The sequence below is a fragment of the Protopterus annectens genome, chromosome 1.part2 (genome assembly GCF_019279795.1).
Source record: "Protopterus annectens isolate FY-2018-M chromosome 1.part2, PAN1.0, whole genome shotgun sequence".
Lineage (NCBI taxonomy): Eukaryota > Metazoa > Chordata > Ceratodontiformes > Protopteridae > Protopterus > Protopterus annectens.
This window is the reverse complement of record NC_056727.1, coordinates 691,204,584-691,219,392: the sequence shown is the minus strand read 5'-3', so window position 1 is coordinate 691,219,392 and position 14,809 is coordinate 691,204,584. Positions and strand designations below refer to the sequence as shown.

Sequence of the window (14,809 nt, the reverse complement as noted above, 5' to 3'; positions counted from 1 at the left end):
TCCGATGTCAGAAAAAGTTAACAATTGCATTTCTTGTGGGAATCAAATACCTCATAAGAACTTCCATTCCTATTGTATTCCTTGCCTAGGCCCAGACCACGACATCACAGGTTGTCGGTATTGCTCTAGGTTTAATAAACAAACTATCAAACGCCGTTTTGACTTTGCACGGCATTACTTTGGTAGGAAATTTAATTATATCATGCCGTCGGAGCAGCCGACGACTGCCATTCATAAAAAACGCAAGGATAAGGACAGGCAGCCTAGGAATAAGCCAGACACCGAGGCCTCAGCTGGGCCTGTCACCGGTTCTCCAGTTTTCAGTGAGGCGTCTACGCAGCCCCTGACGACCGCAGAGCTGGAACCCCAGACAGCTGCAGATTCCCATGCTGAGTCTACTAGGCCGACGCAGCCATCTACCGACACCGGAGCAGAACTAGACACTGGTGCAACGGAAACACCTTTGGTTACAGAAGGTGTCTTCAGACCGACTACACTCACCATTAAATCTTATGCTAAACTTAAAACTCCTTTAAGATGCTTAAGATGGCTGAAGATTTGATTACCCTTATCAGGGGTTCCCATCCCCCTCCTGTTAAAAAACCAAGACAAGAGGAGGATTATGCATCCTCTGACCAGGTTCTCTCTCCTCAGATTCTTCTGAGGAACAGGATTACACTTTTCCACCTTATGAAGATTCTGATGCTGAAGACTCTATTACCTCAGCATCTCCCCCCTGAAGACTACTCCTTTGGGGAAACATTACATACCATGAGGGAACATTTCGACTGGGAAGGCCAGGATTACTCAGATTCTAAGAAAAGGCTGCGAGAGTTCCTTTTACTACCCCAGCACAGACCTCTTGCTATCCCTCCTGTTCTAGATATTGTGGATGATGCTTACTTGGAGTCTAGTTTAAATCCAGACTCTCTTCCTCCTACTCCAGCCAAACCAGACAGATACTACAGAGTACCTGAACCACACAAATTCCTTTATAAAAGCCCTGTAGCTGACCCAGAAACAATTTCCCAGGGTCCTAAGGGAGCAAAAGCTTCTATGGCTAAAAATCCTGTGCCCTCTGAAAGGGATTCCAGAGCCCTAGATAGATGGGGAAAGAAAATATACACCTCAGCTACTCTGGCTATGAGAGCATTAAATTGCCAGTTTCACATGTTGAAATAGCAACAATTGCTAATGTCTCAGTTAAAACAAAAAATGAGCACACATTCAGAACTGCCTGAATTCAAGGAAATGCAGGATATGTTGCATGCAACTGAACAGGTTGGCAAACATACTTTACAATGCGGATTTGATTAATTGGAAGCTTCTTGTAGAGCAGCTGTTACTGGCTCTGTCATACGTAGACATGCTTGGTTAAAAGAACAAACCCTCCCTGACCATGTTAAAGCAAAATTATTGGATGCACCTTTACAGCAGGATGTATTATTTGGTGTCAAAGCAGAAGAGGATTTAAAGAAAATGGAGGATAAGGCAAAGTCTATGCAAACGGTCAAGGATGTTTTGCAGGTACAACCCCCTCGTTTCAGCAGAAATTGGCCAACAAAAAACTGGTCCTTTCCAGCTTCAGACAGATCACAGAGGGGCAAATACAGACGCCCAAGGGGCAGAGGTCAGTCACAGGGCCCTTACAAACCTCGCCAATGGGGTTCTGCCACCCGGAAAGGAGGAGAAGACAGGCCCCAAGCTAGCAGAAGACAAACTCAATGACTCTATCCTCAAACTACCAAGCAAATCTCTCCTGGCAACTCCCTTGGGAGGAAAACTAGCATTTTTTGCAGACAACTGGCACATCATCACAAAAGACAAATGGGTTCTAAACATTGTCTCTCAAGGATACAGATTCCACCTTCATACCTTACCAAGGATCAAAGGAATGCCAAACCTGCCACCAAATCAATGGGCAGAGGCACAAAAACAAATTACAGCTCTCATGAACATGAGAGCCATTCAACAGGTGCCTACACAGGAGCAAGGACAAGGTTTTTACTCAAGACTCTTCCTAGTCCCATGAAAGGACGAAGCATGGAGACCCATTCTGGATCTTTCAATTCTGAACACTTATCTGCAAGTACCAAAATTCAAGATGCTAACACTACAGCAGCTTCTTCCCATGCTGGGCAAGAATGCTTGGCTAGTCACTTTGGACCTCAAGGAGGCATACCTGCATGTCCCTATCAGACAAAATTGCAGAAGATACCTCCGCTTCATTGCAGGTTCAACACATTATCAATTCTCTGCACTGCCCTTTGGCTTATCTACTGCACCCAGGGTCTTCACAAAATGCCTGGCACCAGTAATTGCATACTGCAGACAAAGAGGAATTCAAATATACCCATACCTGGACGACTGCCTTATTCAAGAAGAAAGCAAAGACATTCTTTTAAAGCATCTGGCATTTGTCAAACACTTTCTAAGTTGCCTAGGGTACACAGTAAACGAAAAGAAATCAAAACTAGTGCCCTCACAAAACATAATATTCCTGGGTGCTAGCTTGAATACAACGGCCCAGATGGCTTATCTCATGCCAGACAAGCAACGACAGCTGTTCCAATATTTCAAAATAATGGCAACAAAGACCCAACTCCCTGCAAGAAAAATTCTGCAGGCCTTGGGATTCATGGCATCTTGCATACTACTAATACCATTTGCTAAACTGCATATGAGGAAATTACAATGGTACCTGAAAAGTGTATGGACTCAGCACAGCCACAGCTTGGAAACAATGATATCACTCATTCCCTGCCTTCAACAGGAATTTCTATGGTGGGCACAGGCATGTCACCTCAACAAGGGTCAGCCTTTCACCTTACCCACAGCCAGGCAAACTATGACAACCGATGCATCGGACTATGCCTGGGGAGCACACATGGCAGGGCAGTGCATTCAGGGCAAATGGACTACAGATCAGAGGCATCTGTATATCAATCAAAAAGAAATGCTAGCAGTACAGAATGCCCTAACAGCTTTCAAGGACCTTCTACACCCAGGACAACTAATAATAAAGACGGACAGTACCACAGTAATGTGGTACATAAACAAGCAAGGGGGCACACATTCCTACCCTCTATGCAGGCAAGCAATGACCTTGTGGAACACTGCACTGTCTTACCAGGTTCAATTACAAGCACAATTCCTGCCAGGAAAGAAAAACACATTGGCAGACGACCTCAGCAGAAACATCATGGATCCACACGAATGGAAACTATATCCACAAGTATTTGCAATGATAGCTCAAAAATGGGGACGCCCAGACATAGATCTGTTTACAAGCCCCCATAACCACCAACTTCAAAAATTTTGCACAAGGACCTTCCATCCACTAGCTTGGAAAGTGGACGCCCTCTCATTCAGTTGGAAAACATTAACAGTGTATGCCTTCCCTCCACTACCTCTTCTAGCAAAGGTACTGCTGAAAGTCAGAATAGAGAGGCCACAAATAATACTCATTGCACCAGACTGGCCACGCCACCATTGGTACCCAGTTTTAAGGAACATGGCCCACGGCCCACCATGGATTTTGCCACAAATTCCTCACCTGCTCACCCAGCGACACCATCAGATTCTACACAGCCAGCTCAAGACTTTAAACCTGGCTGCATGGCAAATTGCCTAAACAACCAGCCAACACCTTTATCCAAAGCTGTTATGGATGTCATTCTGAAGGCCAGGAGACCCAGCACCAGGAAAACCTATTCAGACAAATGGAAAAGATTTTGCGCCTGGAACCAGGCTAAAGGCCTAAACCCCCTTGATCCAAACATCCCTCAGATTCTACAATATTTAACTGAGATGTTACACAAAGGACTTTCCTTTTCATCTATTAAGATCCACACCTCAGCAATTTCAGCTCATTACAGCACGGATCCTCCTTTATTCTCACATCCACTTCTAAGACAGTTCCTCAGAGGGGCTAAGAACTTAAGACCGCCAAGCAGAGCTCCAACACCTACTTGGGATCTCAACTTTGTTCTGGAAAAGCTTACACTGCCGCCCTTTGAACCAGCTTTTTCAGCTGACTTAAAATTTCTTTCATGGAAAACTACCCTACTACTAGCAATAACCTCAGCTAGAAGAGTTTCAGAGCTACAGGCACTAATGGCAGTGGAACCTTTCATCATTTTTCATCAAGACAGAGTCTCTCTACGAACGAATCCTTCCTTTATGCCAAAGGTGGTATCCAGTGTGGCCCTAAACCAAATCATTCACTTGCCCACCTTCTTCCCAAATCCCCAGAACAAAGGAGAAAGACTCCTGCACTCTTTGGACATTCACAGGCAATTACGTTACTACTCGGATAAAACTAAGGCTTTCAGAAAAACTGACCAGCTTTTTGTAGCCTATGCTACAGGATCACAAGGAAAAGCTATCTCAAAACAGACCATTTCAAAATGGATAGGGCATTGCATACGTTTTTGCTACATACATCATGGGAAAAGTACAGTTTTGTACCTACCATAAATGTAGATGTCCGAGAGGAATGCATCTGCAGTCCTAACAAATGGGTTGTCCTGCCTCAGGCAGCCCCTCGGTCGGCCGGATTCCAAAGTCTGGGTCTGGCCTCGGCTGATGTCGCACTTCACCCGACGTCACTGCTGCTGTCAATTGGGTATAAAGGCATCAGCCAACGCCATTTTCCTCAGTGTTTCTTGCCCCAGATGCCAGGTGCCCTCTAGGAAGGCTAAATTTGGATAAATGCAAATGATTCCAAACAGTAGAGAGCAAACAAAAATAAACATGTATGTACATATATACAAACAAATACACCATAATAGATTTCCCCCAGCTAGCTACAAGATGGGCAAATACCCTAGGAGTACCACAGAGGGGAAGGTGGGTGGGTAATCCTGACTGCAGATGCATTCCTCTCGGACATCTACATTTATGGTAGGTACAAAACTGTACTATGTCCTTCAAGGATGCATCTGCAGTCCTAACAAATGGGTAGAATACCATAGCCAAACTGGGGGAGGAGGCACTAAGAAGATTATGGTGTAGTTAAGATCCCTTGCAAAACAGCAGTGGCAAAACCTGCTCGGGATCTGGAGTATAAAGGCAGATTATAATGCTTGGCAAATGTATGCACGGAGCTCCAAGCAGCAGCCTCTAAAATGTCTTTGGTAGCCACTCCTCGTAAGAAAGCTGTAGTAGTGGCTGTAGCCCTTGTGGAGTGAGGTCTGATGTTTTCTGGAGTTGTCTTCCCATGAAAGGAGTAACAAAATCTAATGCAATTTCCTATCCATTTTGAGATTGTCTGTTTTGAAATTGCTTTTCCTTCCATTCCTGGTGCATATGCTACCAGAAGCTGGTCAGTTTTTCTATTGTTCTTGGTTCTGTCCAGGTAGTAGCGCAATTGCCTGTGCACATCCAAGGTGTGCAGTAGTCTTTCCCCCCTGTTCTGTGGGTTGGGGAAGAATGTTGGTAGGTGGATTGCTTGGTTCAATGATACCCTGGAGACCACCTTTGGCATAAAAGTAGGGTTAGTTCTCAAGGACACTCTATCCTGATGGAAGATAAGGAAGGGCTGTACTGCCATTAATGCCTGTAATTCAGAAACCCTTCTTGCTGAAGTGATTGCAAGCAGGAAAACAGTTTTCCAAGATAAGAACTGTAATTCTGCTGTTGCTGCTGGTTCAAAAGGTGGAAGTGTTAACTTTTCCAGCACAAAGTTCAGGTCCCATGTAGGCAGAGGTGGCTTCCTTGGAGGCTTTACATTTTTAATTCCTCTCAAAAACTGCCTGAGTAGAGGATGAGAGAAGACTGGAGGGTCCATGTTGTATTCTGCTGAAATTGCTGATGCATGTATTTTGATGGAGGAGTAAGACAGGCCATTGTGGAAAAGTTCTGCTAAATATTCCAGGATGTTAGCTATGTTTGCCAATGATACATATTCTCCTTTTGCTGCACTCCAAATGAGGTATCTTTTCCATTTTGCTGAATAAGTCTTCCTTGTGGAGGGTCTGCGAGCCTCCAGGATAATGTCTTTAACCCTCTGAGATAAATCTGGGTTATTACGTTTCATGTTAGATTCCAAGCAGCTAGCTGCAGTGTTTTCACGTTTGGATGCAGGATCTTGAAGTTGTTCTGTGTTAGCAGCAGAGGAACTAGGGGTAGAGGCCATGCCTGTGTCCGCGACATACTTCTCAGAAGCGGGTACCAATGCTGCCTCGGCCAGTCTGGAGCTATCAGTATGATCCTTGGGTGATCATCTTTGATCTTCAGTAGCACTTTGTGCATCAAAGGTAGAGGTGGGAATGCATATGCTGTTAGGGTTTTCCAACTGAAGGATAGGGAGTCCACCTTCCAAGCAAGTGGGTGGTATGTCCTTGTGCAGAATTTTCTCAATTGGTGGTTGTCTGGGGATGCGAACAGGTCTATTTCTGGTAGCCCCCATTTCTCTGTAATGGTTTTGAAGATGTCCGGATGCAGCATCCATTCGTGGGCATCCGTGGTAGTTCTGCTTAATGTGTCTGCTAATATATTTTCTTTTCCTGGCACAAATAAGGCCTGGAGCTGAATGTTGAGGTTCAGGGCTACATTCCACAGGTCCATTGCCATCCGGCATAGAGGATATGAATGTGTGCCTCCCTGCTTGTTGATATACCACATAACTGTGGTGTTGTCTGTCCTTATCAGCAAATGACCCTGTTGAAGAAACGGTCTGAATGTCTGAATTGCCTGTTTCACTGCCAGCATCTCTTTTTGATTTATGTGTAGGTTCAGCTGGTCCTGTGCCCATAGGCCTTGTATACACTTGTCTGCCATGTGTGCCCCCCAACCGAGGTCTGAGGCGTCCGTTGTGATAGTCTGGCTTGGGTGAGGGCTGTGGAAAGGCAGTCCTTTGTTCAACTGACAGGCCTGAGCCCACCACAGGAATTCTTGCTTCAGGCATGGAATTATTGGAATCTGGGTTTCTAGGCTGTGCTTGTGCTGAGACCATAAATTCCTTAGGTACCATTGCAACTTTCTCATATGCAGTCTGGCATGTGGGATCAATATTATGTAGGATGCCATGTAGCCCAGGGCTTGCAGGATTTTCCTTGCTGTAAGCTGGTTCTGCGTTGTTAGTGCCTTGAAATAGAGAGGTAGTTGTTTTTGCTTTTCTGCTGTAAGAAATGCCATTTGATTTGATGTGTCCAGTTTTGCACCCAAGAATGTAATCCTTTGGGATGGTACCAGCCTTGACTTTTTTATGTTGACTGTGTATCCCAAGGCCTGCAGTAGGTGAATAACCTTTTGTAAATCTTTTGTTAATTTGATCTTGTTGTCCGCTTGTATCAGGCAGTCGTCCAGGTATGGATAAATTTGAATTCCCTGAAGCCTGCAATGAGCAATTACTGATGCCAGGCATTTCGTGAATACTCTGGGTGCAGCAGATAAGCCAAAGGGCAATGCTGAGAATTGATAATGCTCTGATCCTGCAAGAAATCTGAGGTATCTTCTGCAATCTGGTCGAATAGGGACGTGCAGGTATGCCTCCTCGAGATCTAGAGTCACCAGCCAAGCCTCCTTGCCCAGCATGGGAAGAAGGTGCTGTAGGGTCAGCATTTTGAATTTTGGAACAATGAGATATGTGTTGAGAGCGGACAGGTCGAGAATAGGCCTCCATTGGTTTTCTTTTCTTGGCACCAGGAAAAGTCTGGAATAAAATCCTTGTCCTTGTTCCATAGCCGGTACCTTTTCTATAGCTCTCATCCTTAGTAAGTGGTTGATTTGTCCTAGAGCGTTTGTCTTTTGGTTTGGTGGTAGGTTTGGCATTCCTCTCTTCCTTGGTAGAGTATGGAAGTGAAACCTGTAACCTTTGTCTATTGTCTGTAAAATCCATTTGTCTCCTGTAATGTAATGCCAGTTTACTGAAAATAAGGCTAGCTTTCCGCCTAAGGGTGCTTCCAGTTGTTCCCTGGTAGGCGGTATCAGAGCCAAGTCACTGTGACTGTCCTGTGGAAGTGGCAGTAGCTGGATCTGCGGCAGCACTTCTCTGGTTGTTTGGTTGCCACTGACGTCCCCTGTAGGCACCTCTGGATTGACCTCTGCCTCTTGAGCGCCTATTTCTGCCTCTCTGTGCTCTGGTGTCTGGAAAGGACCAATTCTTCGAAGGCCAATTTCTACTAAACCTAGGAGGCTGGACCTGTAAGAAGTCCTTGACGGTTTGGACAGATTTTGCTTTTTCCTCCACCTTCTTTAACACTTGCTGTGCAGGGGAGCCAAACAAACTGAGTTTCTCCATAGGAGCATCTAGGAGCTTTGACTTTACATGGTCCGGTAAGGATTGCTCTTTTAACCATGCATGCCTTCTGATCACTGTACCAGTCATAGCTGATCTAAAGGAAGCCTCCAGTGCATCATAGCCGGATTTTAAGGAATGATTACTGACCTGCTGAGTGTTATGTACCAAATCCTGAAGGGACTTACGGTCTATAGGTTCAGGAGAGGATAGTTTTTAATTTAGCTGATCTAACAAAAATTCCTGATACTGAATCATGTGGAATTGACAGTTTAAAGCCCTAGCCGAAAGAGTAGCAGAAGTATAAACTTTTTTACCCCATCTCTCTAATGCTCTAGATTCTCTATCAGAGGGGAGGGGGTTTTTGCAGTTGCTACAGCTTTGGGGCCTTGAGAAATAGTTTCAGGGTCTGCAATAGGAGCCTTATGCAGGTGATAATGTGTGTCCGGGACCCTGTAGTATCTGTCGGGCTTAGCAGGGGCCGGAGGAAGAGAGTCAGGGGCAGCACAAGCATCATTGAATGCATCATCCACAACTGTTAGTACTGCAGGAATGGCTAAAGGCCTATGCTGTGGTAAATGCAAAAAGGTCCTGAGTCGTTTCCTAGAATCTGAAAAATCCTGGCCCTGCCATTGAAATTGTTCCCTCATAGCATGCAAGGTTTCCCCAAAAGAAAATTCTTCAGGAGGAGAGGCAGAAGGAATGGAGTCTTATGCATCAGAATCCTCATATGGAGAATAAGGGCCTTCTGGAGGATTTGAGTTTTCTGAATCATCAGAAGAATAATCCGTAGAAACTGGTTCAGGGGGCTCTGCTCTAGGCCTCTTCTCAGGAGGGGGATGAGAGGCCCTGTCAGGGTGAGGTTGGGTTCCCCTGATCAAAGAAATGAGATCCTCTGCCAGGCTAAGCATTTGGGAACTAGAGCTAGGCCTGTGTGAGGGGGTTTTAGAAGGCAAGGCCTTAGCAGATTTAGCTGCTTTAGCCCTAGAGAAAGCCTTGATAGACATGGATGCAGGGGGCCTAGCAGCTCCACGTGCAGGAGTAGATATGTCTAAAGGAATAGTATCTGATAAATCCTGGGTGCCTGCTACAGCAGGAGAAATTTCAGTAGCAGATTCAGCCATGCTGTGTGAGGCCTCGGCTGCAAGAGGAATGTTTTCGGCCGAAGGAAGAACCAAGGACTCGGTTTCAGCCGAAACCGAGACACTCGTGGTTGGCTTAACCGTGGTTTCGGCCGAAACCGCGGACCGCGAGTGTCGGTCCTTTTCCTTACGCTTTTTAGCTAATTGTGAAGTCGGAGTCTCCGACGGCATTTTGTAAGCAAAAGTGGGACCAAAAAAACTCCTCCGCAAACTCCGACCGACGTCTAAGTGTCCGTCGGTTGAAGGAAGCACAGGCTAGACAAGCTGCTACGTCGTGGTCTGGGCCTAAGCAAGGAAGGCAGTAAGAGTGGAAATCCTTATGAGGTATTTGTTTCCCACAAGTTAAACAATTATTTACTTTTTCTGACATCGGCTGAGGCAAGAAAGAGTCCCCAACGGGGTACTTAGCTTTTTAGAAGTCTTCGGTAGTAGAAATCTCTGGATCTGACCGACCGGCACTTGCGAACAGCTTCTGCTTCGGGCACCGCGCGGCAAGAAAGACTGAGGAAAATGGCGTCGGCTGATGCCTTTATACCCAATTGACAGCAGCAGTGACGTCGGGTGAAGTGCGACATCAGCCGAGGCCAGACACAGACTTTGGAATCCGGCCGACCAAGGGGCTGCCTGAGGCAGGACAACCCATTTGTTAGGACTGCAAATGCATCCTTGAAGGACATCCAGTACCTGCTAACATTAGGTCCCACTCCACCAGGGCTACAGCGACATTAGCAGGCTTTCTCAGGGGAGTGCCAACCAAGGATATTCTGGAAGCTGCTACTTGGAGTTCAGTGCACACCTTCACCAAACACTATCACTTACCTCTATACTCTAAGACTAGAGCTGGTTTTGCCACTGCAGTTTTGCAGGGCTTACTAGCTTCTTCTAACCCTGTCTGACTCCACCTCCCATCCTTAGCTTTGGGAGTCAACCCAAGTGTGATGACTGCAGCAGGGTAACACGATGAACATAGTACAGTTTTGTACCTACCATAAATGTAGATGTTCGAGTGTTCACCCTGCTGCAGTCCAGGTTACCCTCCCTCCATCCCCTCTGAACTAGCTGAACTTATCTCTACCACTCTATCCTATACTACCTCTGTGGTGTATTTGCTTGTGCCTAAGGGTTTTGTTTTATTTTTATATAGCTATATGCATATATATATATATACATATATATGTATATTGCCTACCTATTGGGGGCACCTGACATCTGAGGCAAGAAAAACTGAAGAAAATGGCGTCGGATGCCTCTTGTATACCTCTGGCGCACTGACGTCAGGGAAGAAGCGACAGCAACCGACGCCGGACCAAGACTTTGGAATTCGGGCCGACTGCGGGACAGCCTGACGGCAGGATAACCCAAGTGTGATGACTGCAGCAGGGTGAACACTCGAACATCTACATTTATGGTAGGTACAAAACTGTACTTTTCTCCTCATAAAATCCCAGCTGACTCTAATGCATGTTTCACTGCATCAAGACACACCAGCAAAAGTGGTGTTTTCTTATACTCTGCTTCCAACAGATCATTATTATTCTGTTAATGTTATCAAATGTTTGGTTCCCCCTCCACAAAATCACAATGATCTACATATATCAATTTTCACAAAATGTGTGCTATTCTCTTAGCTAGTATAGAAAAACACTTTATAATTATGGTTTAAAATTGAAATGGGTCTATATAAAGTTGGGTCTAAAGGGTCTTTACCCCAAATGGGTAATGCACACTACACTGTTCTTCAAAGAAGCTACTACGTCCCACTCACCACTTTTTAAACCATCATTAAACAAAACCTTCCAGATTCGTACCACTTTCTTCCCTCCCAACTTCCACAGGAATACAGTGTTTCTGGAGATTTTCCTGTTAATTTATTATAGATCATTATTTTTAACTCATTTCTTCCTGTCTTAGCTACTAATTGTTGAGCCTCATCTTAAAGTATTTTATTATTGTTACTACACTATTTATACAAGACAAACCCCAGTGGAGCTGTGCAGTATTTGGTATTACTTGATGACATGCAGTCCTGTGAATTTCAGAGAGAAAAAATTAATAGCAACCCAATTTTTCCCAGAAAAGTATCCAATTTCTTGCAAAAACATCCCACAAACTCAGAACTAATGGCAAAACAAAAGGCTATTTCACATTAAAAATGCCACCACACGTAGTACTTCTACCACGATCAACAATTAGGTCAGAGACCTATGCTTCTCCACACTGAAGAGCAGCCACACCCATAACATTTCATAAGATACTGCGGACAAGAGTTAAGAACAGATGGTTGAGGGAAAATATGGGTGAAACACAGAGGGCAAGTGGAAGGGACATTGAAAGGGCAAAAGTAAAAGTGAGTACATACAGTGAAAAGTGGGGAGGAAATGGTAGATTATTAGGGAAGTGGACGATAACACAATCAATGTTTAGTTCTTCAGTTACATTTATACATAAAGTGGTAATAACACAAGGGTTAACGTGTGTCACTGGAATATGACTAATGATAACGATGAACATTTTCTGAGAGGTCTATTACTGAGAAACTGAAGATATAACAGCTGCTACAGACAGTCTTGGATGTTATGGACAGCAAGTCCCCCATATAGGATCATAGGAAGTTACTTGGCTATTGGCCCTGAGGCCCTTACAAACCTAGCCAAGAATTTGGCTCGTGTTCCAACAAGTCAGCACCCTATGCCATTGTCCAGCAGGGACATAGGTGGAATATGACGGCTGTATTTTCTGTTCCTCATCTCCAGTTATCCAGGTTGTGCTTAAAAAGGTTTAATGAGGTACTCTGCATTATGTGCAGAGGGAGTCTATTCCACAAAAGGGGGAGTCCAGTCCATGGCTCACAAATCTGTCCCGCTGACAAGTCCTATTGTCACAGACCAGGATGAGATCTCGCGTGCGGGTTACTTGAGTGGAGCTTGATTTGCGTGTGTGTGCGTTTGTTTGTATGTATGTATGTATGTATATATGTATATATATATATATATATATATATATATATATATATATATATATATATATATATATATGGATTCACTTTATAATCTCGAAATACTGAAACATCAAAATTCATTATTTCGAGACTATAAAGTCAAATCTAAGCAACACTGAAACTCCAAAACCGCAAAATTTAAAATTGCGATGTGCAACACACCACACACTACACAAACACCACACTAAAAACACAACACAAACATAACAATACAAACTAACAAACCTACACTACAAATAAGCAAGTGGGGGGCAAGCTCCCCTGCACCCCCCCACACCCTTACTACTTAAATAGTATAACTCCAACATCACACCAAACTGAAAAAGACAGCAAACTCACAACCGCACATTCTACACTCCCTAGAGCACACACATCACATATATACAAACACCACCACATTCAACATTTAAAAACTCATACTTTTACCTGCCTACCCTAACCCACACATAGAACTTGCAAACACAGTCACATACACTCACACACCTACCCAAAACCCTTATAAATTAGTAACTTATGTTAAATTGTACCTAAATCCACATACTAAACCGAAACCATCCATACAACACATTCTATGTCACGCACTGTTACAGCATAACCATGAATTTGAAATATTTGGATTCGTGGTTATGCACTTTCGCCATTCCGAACATTTGACTTTATAGTCTCGAAACACTGAAATTCGGTATTTCAAGATTATAAAGTGAACCTATATATATATATATATATATATATATATATATATATATATATATATATATATATATATACATATATATACATACATATATATACATATATATATATATATATATATATATATATATATATATACATATATATATATATATATATATACATACATATATATATATATACATATATATATATATATATATATACACACACACACACACAAACGTGGGGGTGAGGGGTCATCTCCTATACCCATTTACTTAATATATCGGGTCAGGAAAGAGTAGCCCACTTGAAGAAACAGGCTGTCAAAAAAACTGCTGCCAGTCTCAGTCAAATACCATTCTGTTTTTTTTTTTCTCTTTTGTTAACTTCTGTTTTTATAAAGTCTGTATATATGTAGCATTTTTATGTTTTATGTAAATGACCTATTTACAGTTCTCTCAAGTCTACTTCTGAGGACAAACATACAATGAATATGTAAATATTTAGACCTGATTTTTGAAAATTTGATAAAGACACTCAAAAAGGAAAATTAACCATAATAAAAATGTTCCGTTACCATGTACTGTACTCAAAAAGATGACCGCAAACTGAAGCAGTACAACTAGAATAAGGCAGTAGTACCTATATTTCTTTGAAGACCTCTGATGAAAGCTGATAGCACAAGCTGCATATATATATATATATATATATATATATATATATATATATATATATATATATATATATATATATATACATATATTCTTTCTTAAAACTGACCTGCACTGGATGTCTTCTTGTAATGCCACCATCATTGTTAAATGCTGGTCCATGTCTGGCTGGTTTGAAGATTCCACTTCTCCTCTCAATGGATCGTGCATTAGCTTCAGTTCATTCTCCCACGGTAAGATGTAGGTATGACCATAGTAAAACCCCAAAGGTATCTTAGCTCTGGCATTTGTACTTCCATAACGACCAATAACAGTGATCTAAAACAACAGCCAAAATATGCTGTTAAAAGTGTTATCTTTTTCAACACAGATTTACAGGCTCCAACTACTTAATTACTCAGTCATCAAAGCCTTCATTAAATCATTTGTTGGCAACCACAAATTAACACATTTTCCTTTCCTTAGAAACTTAAGGAGGTGCTCCACTAAACAGAAACAAAAGCAACATATACACAAGTACCCACCATATTATCTCATCTTCAAGTGACCTCCATAAAACACGATGAAATACCTGGGTACTTCTCTGTAACACTCTCCTATAAAGCATTAAAAAAAATTCAGATTTACATCCTCATGGAGGCATGCCACCCTTTGGGCCTAAGTAGCAGCATACTTAGGTTGGGATTGGGAGGTATGCACACCTTAGTGTTCTTAAGTGCTTAACAAATTTGTAAGGTTCCGTCTGGATGAAAATACCAAACTACAAATACTTACTCACCTAAACAAAATCCTTCTGCAGCTTGAATAACCAGTTATATATAAAATGGAAAGCAGGAATAAGGCACTAAATTCAGACAGCCTTCCCGAAGATCATGTGAAAAGACAGTTGAGTACAATTAATTTATCATAGAGCAGATGTCCAAATGATCACTGTTGCAGTATTACTAACAGTATGTATATATTTGCAAGGGATAGCCGAAAATTCTGCCAGGATATCAGCCGTCAACCAAAACTAGAGAGAAGTACAGGATATTAAATCAACCTAAACAGAAAATAAGACAAAGAAGGGGGAAGGAGG

The 14,809-nt window shown here is 42.9% G+C and overlaps 1 protein-coding gene across 8 annotated transcripts in view; it reads right to left on the bottom strand.

Annotated features, from left to right (window-relative positions):
• The window catches only part of BIRC6 (baculoviral IAP repeat containing 6), a 4,524,268-nt gene that overhangs the window by 2,531,297 nt on the left and 1,978,162 nt on the right, over positions 1-14,809 (bottom strand). For all 8 annotated transcript variants that reach the window (XM_044058419.1, XM_044058463.1, XM_044058448.1 and 5 more), the window contains exon 28: positions 13,841-14,049. In XM_044058419.1, coding sequence (XP_043914354.1) covers positions 13,841-14,049 — 209 coding nt within the window. The remainder of the gene's footprint in view (positions 1-13,840; positions 14,050-14,809) is intronic.